Source organism: Alexandromys fortis, unplaced genomic scaffold (genome assembly GCF_014885135.2).
Source record: "Alexandromys fortis isolate MF-2015 unplaced genomic scaffold, M_Fortis_MF-2015_v1.1 scaffold_18, whole genome shotgun sequence".
In the NCBI taxonomy this organism is placed as follows: domain Eukaryota; kingdom Metazoa; phylum Chordata; class Mammalia; order Rodentia; family Cricetidae; genus Alexandromys; species Alexandromys fortis.
In genome coordinates, this window is record NW_026067897.1 from 763,555 (window position 1) to 775,034 (window position 11,480).

General features: G+C 34.6%; 1 protein-coding gene across 2 annotated transcripts in view; it reads left to right on the top strand.

Annotated features, from left to right (window-relative positions):
• Cnbd1 (cyclic nucleotide binding domain containing 1) overlaps window positions 1-8,062 on the top strand; it is a 249,918-nt gene extending 241,856 nt beyond the window's left edge. For both annotated transcript variants that reach the window (XM_050163547.1, XM_050163542.1), the window contains one exon: window positions 6,977-8,062. In XM_050163547.1, the coding sequence (XP_050019504.1) occupies window positions 6,977-7,093 (117 nt within the window). In that variant the 3' untranslated portion in view covers window positions 7,094-8,062. The remainder of the gene's footprint in view (window positions 1-6,976) is intronic.
• Window positions 8,063-11,480: the final 3,418 nt, after the last annotated feature.

The window sequence follows — 11,480 nt, forward strand, 5'->3', positions numbered from 1 at the left end:
TTCAAAATATTATATCATTCAGGCTGTGTTGTGATTACTACAAGCTAATCATGGATCGAGAAGTTGGAAAAATGTAATTTTTGGTGAGGAAAGGAACATGACTATGTATAAAGTTTCAAACAAAGCCAAAATGGAAAACAAACAATACTAATTCCTGAAGAGATTTGTGCAATGATAAAGAAGCCTCACACAATTCACTGGGACTATAGAAAAAAGTTTTGAAGGTCATTTTTAATTGGGAAAAACACAATTTAATTAAAGGGAGAGAGCCTGAATCCAGAAGTCTTCTAAAGAGGTTCCTTTCAAAGCCAACAACCTAGAGAAGGATTTTTCCAGATTTGTACACCAAGACACACAGAGCCTGTTACAGTTGTTCTAGAGGTTTAGATAGTTTTTAAGCTGACTGCAGAATTTGGTAGTATTACACAGTGCTGAGTTTTAGAGATGCAAAATCAAAGACTTATGGGTCTATTTGGGCTCACACTGAAGTTCCTGAAAGCCTCTAAAGCCAAGCAACTTAGTATAGGGCGAACTTCCCTTCAAGGAATGTCTGAAAAATATCGATAAAGTTTTAATGGTGAAATCTAAGTTACAATGGAAAACCTAGGATGCTGGAAGTTTCGTGATCTTGAAATGTTGGTAGGCTAGGGAAAGCTGAAGTCACAGAAACCAGTGTTAGCTCAAGAAAGACTATGTGTTCTTCTGTTAGCGCAGGGAGATGACACAGTCCAAATCCATTAGAACCCAGAAGATGCCACTGTTCCTCCCAGATGGTGGTAATGGAGCTATAGCTCANATTATTCAGTGGTTTAACTGTTGTGTTTTAGCCTCATCTTCCCTTGCCATTACCTATTCTTTCTGTCTAGAATGAAAATGTTTCTTTTGTCACACTAAATTTTCGACATGTTTAACTTATATTTTTATTTTTCAGCATCTATGAATTATAAGATTCCCTTAAGACTCAGAACCAGTCCAAATTGTTCACCGATGAATCATTTAGTAAATACAGAGGAGAAATATCTGGATATCTACAGTAGGGGGATAAAACATTCAGGGATAAGAGTCAAGACAACAGGACACAGCAGTTCCAATTAGTGCTAGGATTACTTTCATTGAATTCTCATGAGTTTTGAGTTGAAATTCCAGGAAATTAAGCCCCAATTAGATATTTAAATAATGTTTTGGAGAGACAGTATCTTAGGAGTGGGTGTTTTCTCTTTATTTTATATTTAGGAATCAAAGGCTGGCATGCGATTATATAGTGAATGCAATGTGGAGAATGTCAAGCCAGCTTACAAGTGCAGTTTAGAGATCAAGAGGTACACCAAAGAGAAAGAGTGATCAAGGACTTTAGAATCTGAAGCTCGAAATTCCAGAATAGGCACATAGGTTCACAATACAGCAGCAATTGTTTATGTATTTTCCAGCATAAATGCTTTCTGATCTTATCCTCATTATGTACAGAGACCTCCAGCTTCACAATAAAAGTCTCAAGGTTGCTTTGATTGTTCATAGGGTTGTGCATGCTGTGGAGCTTGCTGGAGTACATTGGGCTATATTTAAATTTCAAGTATGTTTTAATAATCGTGTTTATCTATATGCATGTGTGGAATGTGTATGAAAGATCCATAAATATTCATAAAAATGTATATTTATGGACTATTAGGAGATGTGTTCCTACAACTATAAAAAATTGTTCTTGTATCTGTAGCAAGCTTTTCATTGAGTATTTTGTACCCATTTATGCTTTTGCTTCTTATACTTCAATGACAGAAAACAAACATTTTGTAAAGAAACAAAAAGTCATCCATCATCTGGTGATCACATATTTTTCCATCTTTGATTTTGTGAACCTAGTCCTATTTAAAGAATCAAAATGCAGTTACTATGTAGTTTTCCTGATGATGAAATTAGCCCTCATCACTGGACTGATTTGCTGTTGATGGGCAAATGGGAAATGTGAGTGCAGATTCTGGAGTGAGTTAATCCCTTCTGTTTGGTGGTCCAGGTTCTGTCATCAGAAACCAACAGGCTATTAACACCACGATTCACTTCAAACAGAGTGGGAAGATTTGGACAGATTTCATCTTTTGTGTTTACCTTTCTCCTCACTGCACACTGCATTGATTTATAGAAATGGCATGATTTGTATGACCGGGTTTTTAGTAGCAAAACCTGTTTTCTACAAAGAAGGGGCTCCATCAGGAAGCTCCTATGCAGTTTGTCCATTTTCAGCCTAAGCAGTAAATCCATTTGGTTCTGTATCAAATGTGAACCAAAAACAAAATTGTGTTGCAGTCGTTTCTAATGTTAGGGCTGTTTAATTTCAGCTCCTTTGTCCCCATCCACCACAAACACCCCACTTTAACTTACAGTCCCCTGAACACATTAATATCAATTATTTTTGTAGTTTTCAAGTTCTTATATTTTTGCCAAATGTAGTCATATTTTCTAGCTCAGGCATAATGCTAGAAGAGAAAATGAACATGAGACGCATGCTTCAGCACAGATGTCCTCAGAAGACATTGATCTGAGAGATATAGCTATAGATAAAAGGGTATAAGCGAATGATTCTCCTATGAGTCCTCAGCTTCACTGAGAAGGTTCAATGGAGCGAACCTGGGACTGAAGGGAGAGCGGTTTGGGGATTTATTGATTAGTGTGTAGAGAGCTTCAGCTTGTGATGATGACAATGTTTCATAGGTGGGTGGTGATAGTGATAATGCCACAATATGAAGGGAGTTAAGAAGTGAACTATTTCTTTTGGGAGTTAAGGTTATCCTTTTATTTATATATTGTAAGAAGTGAAAGAAGAATGGGGGTATTAGACAAGTTAGGATATTTTAGGTTATCCAGTTTCCCAGTTTTTATACATTTTTTCTAATTTTCTGTTTACCATAACTAAAATTTCATGGTATAAACAAAATAATGCTAACATTCTATATTCCAAACCCAATGTAGCACCAACAACAAGTCAGCAAATTTGACTTTTGATTATCCTGAATCCTTAATCTTTTCTTACTTGTTTTATTTTTTTAAATTTCATATATAGATAACATGTATGTTGGTCATATCCCTCTCTAAAAATCCTATCTTCCCAACACCTCACTCTGAACTCTGTGTTCTTGCTTTGATGACCATTTGTGTACATGTGTGAGGGGCAAGGCTAACCTACCAATGATCACCATGCCCTCAAGTGATTCTCTCTCCTTTAGTATCTATCCATTGCCATATGTTGATAACTAGAGGAAGGGCATCAGAAAGCCCTCTGCTTAAGTTGGAAGTTTTAATTCTTTTGATCTTTTGCAGGGAGCAACGGTTGCTATGAGTATGTGTATAATAGCTATGTCACACCCAGAGTTCAGTCTGCCTTGGCATCCCACCCTATCCTTTGGCTCTTACATTCTTTCCACTCACTCTTCCATTATGCCTCCTGATACAGACTTTCCATGTGACACTCACAGTCACTTACTTCCACCATTATGAAAGATTATGAGTCTTTCTTTACATTAAGGTCTACTCTTTGTGAGGAAGAGCTTCTCTGAGCATGGCTGAGAACACCTCAAATCTGTGAACAGGAATACAAACATTCAGAAGAGAGTTTGGCAACATAATTATTTATCAAAATCATATCAATAAGTTCTTTCCTAGGGCCTACGACCTCCCTAGCTATAGATTTTTTTCTTTTCTTTTTTTAGTGCTAGTAGGTTTATACTGCATCTGACCATCAGTGGTGCCTGCTGATTTGTACAAGATTAACTTTCACTAGGTAATGAGAGCAATGGCAATTGTAAAGTAGTTGAGATGGCTATCTTTGGTGGCCAGTTTGAGTATATTTAGGGCATATAATTCTGATGGTATCTTTAGAGGTATTTCCAAAGAGGATTAACTATATTGGGAGGATTCATCCTGAATGTTGGTGGCACAATCCCATGGAATGCAGTTCTGGGCTTAATACAATAAAGGAGAAATGATGCTGACAGGAGCCTCACCATTCATATCTCCATTTCAGTGAATATTACTGACAATATGCCTGAAGCTTGACTGCATTACTTTCCTGCCATGATCAACTGAGCCTTTTTCTTAAATTGGGGAGCAAAGTTCTTTTTTTCCTCAAAGTTGTTTTCTGTCACAGTGATGAGTAGTATTAAACACAGACCTTGGAACTTAATTGCCTCTGGAGTCAGATTGATATGTGGTGGTGAAGTGATAGGCCTTCTCCCAAAGCAGCATCCCTGTTCTGCCATCTTCTTTCTTCACATTGCATCTTTTATTATAAATCACCACTAATCATTTGTCAAAGAAAGCATTGTGAATAAAAATACAGAAATATAATTCAGTTTGGTATTACTTCTAAAAAAAGTCTGATATTTCTATTGGTATCTGCTTCTGAATCAATGCCAATTTTTTAATAAATTTCCACTGATACATTTATTTGACATTCTATGATTCTATTGGGCAACATACTTCTTCCTGTATAGCATCTTGTTTTACCATGAAATGATCAGCTTTGAGTCTTCATTTAGACATGACTTCATATTTTACGGTCTCAGAAAAAAAAAGAGTGTATTCATTAAAAATCTGAGCTTCACTTCCATGTCTTTGAAGGACTCAGCTGTTCACAGAAATTCTGAGCCTTAATTGATGTTTCAGACTGCTGGATACTTGCTCTAAGTCTTCTGTATGTTTCAGTTCCACTGGGATATCTCTGGTTGTCACAGTACCATACATCTCCTTATCATCATCCATAGATGTGATGTTTAATACTTTGGTTTTGAAAAATAGTATGAAAGTCCCCTGGCATATTTGGATTGATAATTTTGAGATACTACAGAAACCCTGCTAATCAGTTTCAATTAAAGCATGAAATTATATCAGGTTCTGTGGGAACAGAGTTGATAATTTAATATGTAGTAGTTTGAATCACTTAAATGGCTAATAGCTTCCTGGTAAGAGGAAGACAAAGAATATTAATATTTCAAATAAAGTGTTGTGATATGAGGATTAAATTACCATACTGAACACAAAAGTTTTAGCTTGCTGAACTAATGAGAAAAAATTGAACAAAATTGTGCTATAACAGAATGAACCATTTATTTTTTTTTTTGAGGTCAGATGTATTATCAACATAATTATCTCTTAAATTAAATTAATGCTAACTTGAGTATTATTGATTTAATAATTGTTGTATAGACATTTGTTTTAATAGTTGGAAACTATTTCTTTTTTAAGAATTAAAATCTAATTATTATAATTATTTAAGTGTAACTGTAATGCAATTATTACAGTTATAGGAGTCAGACTTTTTTAATAAAAAATACCTTAGTATTCTCACTTGAATGTCAAAATTTTCCCATATTTCTCTGTTATTGTAAGAGTTAAATGGAACATTTATGAACCTATTCTTTTTGCTTACATTTAAACTCTTTTCCCATTGTTTTGAATTATTTGATTCTTAAAAACCAATATAAAAATAAAATCAGACCTAAAATGAAAAATGCTTTTTAAATATGAATAGTATTTTCCAGATTAAGCTGTTCTTCAATTGGACAAATAATGCCTAGTCCCTGTCATACTTCACCATAAAAGTGCAAACCTCAGCCAATTGCCCAGAGAGATGGCTGCCTCTTGTTCTTACTATAGACCTTTCATCAAAGCCAGGCAGTGTGGGCATTTTCCCAACCTCGGAAGATGTTGCCTGAAGTCACATTCATATGTCTCAACTCAGTGCACTGACCAAGCACAGTACAGAGACTACGGACTGCTTCTCAGTAGTCGTCAAGTAGAGAGTCCATGAGGGAGGCATAGAGAATTTAATCATTACATTGGGCCTGAACCTAAGCCTCAGGGAACACTGATGAAGAGGAGAGAGAAGGATTGTGTGAGCTACAGAATCAAGGAGTGTGCTGTGAGATTATGCCTCTTAGTAATATCAGAACCTATACCCATCAGGTCTCACCAGTGTGGAGGCCAAAACAAAAACTGAACAAGAACAACAATAGACATGCTAAAGCAGGCAAGGTGAAGACTACAAGGTCTCACCCCTTCACAAGTAACTACAGGCATTTAGGAATACTGAGAGTGGGAGAAACAATTTTTCATAGAGAAGAACATAGTAATTGGTTATCCAACGGAAAATGGCCATCCCTGAAAACACATATACAAGTAACAATATACAGACCAAAAACCTTACATTTAACATCACACACACACACACACACTTCTAATAACAATTAATAGAAAATGAGGCCATGAATTTGAAAGAAAGCAAAATGGTGTAAATAGAAGGGTTTGTAGGGGAGGAAAAGTAAAGGAAAATGGTGTAATTATATTAACCTCAAAGATAAAAGGAACAAAAGTTAATGCCAATTGATTCTAGGAACTGTAAAAGTTAATGGTCTTGAGAAATTACAGGGCTTATACGATGATCCACAGGAAATGGTGTTTGTCACCAAGTCTAATGATCTGTCTTCAGTGTCCTGAATCAATATGATAGAAGGAGAGAACTGGCTATCAAAGACTGTCTTCAAAGCACACAGGCACATACACACGCACAAGAGTGCATATGAGCACACACTTCTATACATATATATATACATATGTAATAAATGTCATTTCTACAAATTACAAAAATTATAAAAATAAGGCAAATAATTATTTCTTATCTGCTTCCTACCAATGACAGGAAGACAAAAATCACACTTTGTAAACTCAAAGTCATTCTTTATTTTTTCTGTAGTTTTTTAGTATTCAAAGCAGTTTCATGAAAAATTGGTTTTAGACATGAATATTAAAATAATTTTGTTTCACAAAATTTCATGGAATTAATCATTTTATGTATTTTAGTCATATAAAATTCCTTCAAAAGACCTAAAATTTTCATGTTTTTTGTATGTAATTTATCCTATTAATTTTACAACTTCAATGTTAGAGGATAAGATTAGTTATTCTTGACAATATTCTTTTCTTTTTATAGAAGAAGACAATTAAAAGAACCTTGCATTGTAATGGAGTTCTACCTGGCTTTGGAAAATGGGATCACTACTGGCCAAGTATTCCCAGGAATCTCAAGGACACTCTTGTTACTTATTAAAGATACTGGCTTATAAGAGCTGACACACCCATCCTTTATTCCTTTTTGTTTTATTTATTTTAAAATTTTCACTTTGGTTTTAAGCATTTATACATAAGTTAAAACTATCATCTGTCTATTTTACCCCCTCCAACTGATACTAATAATCTTTCTAGTTATTTGGTTGTATGTTATATCTAAATATGTTTTTTTGTGGTAACCAAATTGTTTTCGAATTTTTATAGGTTTTTCTGTGTGAGATACAATACTATAAAGAAATATAAATGTTCTCTTCCACAGTAATTATTTGAAAGGGTTCCATAATTTAAATAAAATAGTTTCCTACATGTAAATCCTAAGTAGAGATATTTCAACAAAACACTGTTTTATTCCATTATACCACATAAAAAGTTAAAAAAAGTTGCCTAGGAAACACTGCAGTTTTTATTAAAATCTTAGAATTACCCACAAAGCACAAAATATTCGCTTTGTGTGTATGTAATGAAAATTTCTACATAATATAGTTGCATGAAATATATTTATTGAGTGATACAATTCTAAAATAGCCTAGAGAGAGTATATGTTTTTCTCCAAGGACTGATGCTCTGAAGTCCTGAGACCTTCAACAAAAGATTCCACATTGAGAAAAGCTATGAGATGTCCCATTCCTTATTAAATCCTGTCAACCTGAATGAAAACTGAATTAATTGTTGGTGGGAAAATGACAAAATCTCTTTTCATTACTGTTCACTTTGTATGAAAGGGAAAATATTTCTTTGATCTCTGAATAATAGACCCTTAATATCTTGACAATTCATTAGAAACACATAGATTCCCACCCACGGAGACAGTGGGGCTGATCTATTGAGAGCTCACCAAGGCCAGCTGGACTGCGACTGAAAAAGCATGGGATAAAACCGGACTCTCTGAATATGGCGGACAATGAGGACTGATGAGAAGCCAAGGACAATGCCACTGGGTTTTGATCCTACTTCATGTTCTGGCTTTGTGGGAGCGTAGCCAGTTTGGATGTTCCGTTTCAACGACCAGGATGAGCAGGGAGGACTTTGGACTTTCCACAGGACAGGGAACTCTGACTGCCCTTCAGACTGGAGAGGGAGGGGAGAGGAGGAGGGAGGAGGGGGGAAAAGGGAGACGGGGAGGGAAATGGGAGGCGGGGAGGAGGCAGAAATTTTTTTTTCAATAAAAAATTATATTTTAAAAAAGAAACATAGATTATGAGAATATGTTTTTAAGAATTTAGACTTTTCTCAACAGAGATATATTTCTGCTTCTGGTAGCACCAGTTACTTCAAAGAGGTGGATGGTCATCAAAGAAACTTGGTAGGGAATTTGCCTTCTATTGGACAAGGCCAACCATTTGGGCAAGAAGTTGCTCTTACCTGGACTTCTTAATGGTATGCTGTATTATCTAGACATGAAGGACCCACAAAAAAGTGACTGCTGAATTTTCCAAAAGATGGGATGGTATTTCAGGGTTCCTGTTTCATGGACGAAACTGCTAGATATTCTGCAGGACACAGAAGAAAGCAACTAACAAACTTTGCCAGTACAAGGTAAAACAGATCTTCAAATTTCCTGATTCACCAAGAAGTCTGCCAGATACAATGGACCTATAGACTGATGACAGGTGCCCCAACATTACAAAAGAACTTTGGGTGACTGTCCAGACAACAAGGTGTCTCTGTCATTTCCAGAATTTTGGAAGTTGCTTACAGTGCACTTCCTATTTATTTAGGTAATATTATATACTTATGAGATCTTTGATAGGGTTGATGACTAGATAGTTAGTTATAATCATACTTTTCCTTAGTTGCGATAAAAGATAAATTAGATATAAAACTGTAGGCTCATGAAGCTAGAAAAGATGATAGAAATTTTCCTCAATTTGCCAAATATAAATGAACTAAATATTGGAATTATAACTCTTGCTTGACAACTATTTTGTATATTTAATTTTACTATTTTAAAGTTAAAACCTTCTTTTCTAATTAGACAGAAAATGGGAGATGATGTGGGATGTTGCTTTTATTGGTTGATGAATATAGCTTTCTTGGCCAATGGCTTAGTGGAGTAAAGAGAGGCAGAAAATTCGAACAGAAATATAGGCAGGGAATAGACAGAATCAAAGAAGTGTATGTGGGTGACAAAAGAAAAAGATGCCAGAATATTACCTATAAGCAACATCCTTGTGGCGATACATAGATTAATAGAAATATGTTAATTTAAGATGAAGAGCTAGCTAGGAATATGTTTGAACCATTAGCTAAACAATGATATAATTAATATAGTTTCTGTGTGATTATTCAGATCTGTGAGGCCGGGAAAAAAAAAGTGCAGGGTCTGTCTACAACCTTCAACAAAATATGTATGAGTTTTCCTAAAACTACCAATATTAAATTTATCAACTGGTTATTTCTCTGTGAAATAATAATTCGACCACATTACATTTTTAATGTACAAAATTATAATTAAGTTATTATCATCTTGGAAAATATTAATAGGCTTGAAATACACAGAATTTTTATAAACAAGAAGGCATCTGTAGCGGGAAATGACAATTAACAACTTGGAGAATATATTAACACAAACAGATTTAAGTTAGAAAATATCAAAATGATGCCTTATATCCCAAATACTTAAAATGAATACTTCAGATTAGCAGACAGGATATTATTAGATAGTTAATGCATACTCTGTCAAAAATCTGGACCTATGACACTGTATATTAGAACTACCATAAATTACATAATAAAGCAGATTAAAAATAATAATAAAATTTAGAGAGAAACAAGTAATAGTCTTTAATAAGACTTCTTAACATTTTTAAATTCCAAGAACACTTTCTAACTGATCATGATACACTTTTAGTTTGTTGCAAAATAATTCCATAAAAATTTTTTGTTTTTATTGATTTTTATTGAGCTCTACATTTCTCTCTGCTCCCCTCCTTGCCTCTCCCCTCCCACTTCAGCCATCCCTCAAAGTCCCCAAGCTCCCAATTTACTCAGGAGCTCTTGTCTTTTTCTACTTTCCATGTAGATTAGATCTATACAAGTCTCTCTTAGTATCCTCATTGTTGTCTAAGTGCTCTGGGATTGTGATTTTTAGGCTGGTTTTCTTTGCTTTATGTTTAAAAATGACTCATGAGTGAGTACATGTGATAATTGTCTTTCTGTGTCTGGGTTACCTAACTCAAAATAATGTTTTCTAGCTCCATCCATTTTCCTGAAAAATTCAAAATGTCGTTATTTTTTTTTCTGCTGTGTAGTACTCCATTGTGTAAATGTACCACATCTTCCTTATCCATTCTTTAGTTGAGGGGCATTTAGGTTGTTTTCAGGTTCTGGCTATGACAAACAATGCTGCTATGAACACAGCTGAGCACATGTCTTTGTGGCATAATTGAGCGTCCTGTTGATATATAACCAAAAGTGGTATTTCTGGGTCTTGAGGAATGTTGTTTCTTAATTTTCTGAGAAATCGCCACACTGACATCTAAAGGGATTTTGATGGGCATCGCATTGAATTTGTAGATTGGTTTTGGTAAAACCTGAATGACAAGAACTTTAAATCTTTGAAGAAAGATATTGAAGAAGACACCAGAAAGGGGAAAGATCTCCCATGCTCTTAGGTAGATAGAATTAACATAGTAAAAATGACAACTTTCCCATATGAATTCTTAAGTTGTCAAAAAGTCAAGATTTCTGCTAACATTCTCTCTTAAATAGATAAATTTTATGTGTGTTGATACTTTAATATGTTTAAATGTTATCTATAGCAGGGTATTTTAATAAAGCTATTTATTGAAATGTCTTCATCTACTAAGATAAAATTATTAAAGTAAAATCTATATGCTTATAATGAGAAAACATTGAGAAAATCAGCTGCCAAATAATCTTTTGTATGGTTTTATTTTTATGCATAGTGTAACTTATATCTTTGTGTATTGAATTATAGAAAAGTACCACTGTAAATATAGACTGTTATTATAAAGGGGGAGATATGGATAGTTAGAGTTAAACTTTTATTTCAGGCTGTGCCACTTTTCTAGTGAGCATCAAAGAAAACAAATGATTCAGATACTTTTTGCTTGCTCAAACTTGACCTTTGTACTCAAAATACTAGAAGATGGAGATGAGAAGCTGAATCCATAGTCTTTGATACATTCACTTTGTCTTAACAGCTCTGTGTATGGGTTGTAGGATAAAGAGGATTCACGGGGACTATTGCTGTTGGAGATTCTCATACCTTTAGTTTACATATGAAAATACAAAGCACCACAAACGCAGACCTTCTGAGTCATTTTAGGGAACAGCCTATGGTCATGTCTTTCACATACCAGAAAGGGTTTGCTATGAACTTACATTTCCTGAACTTTCTACAA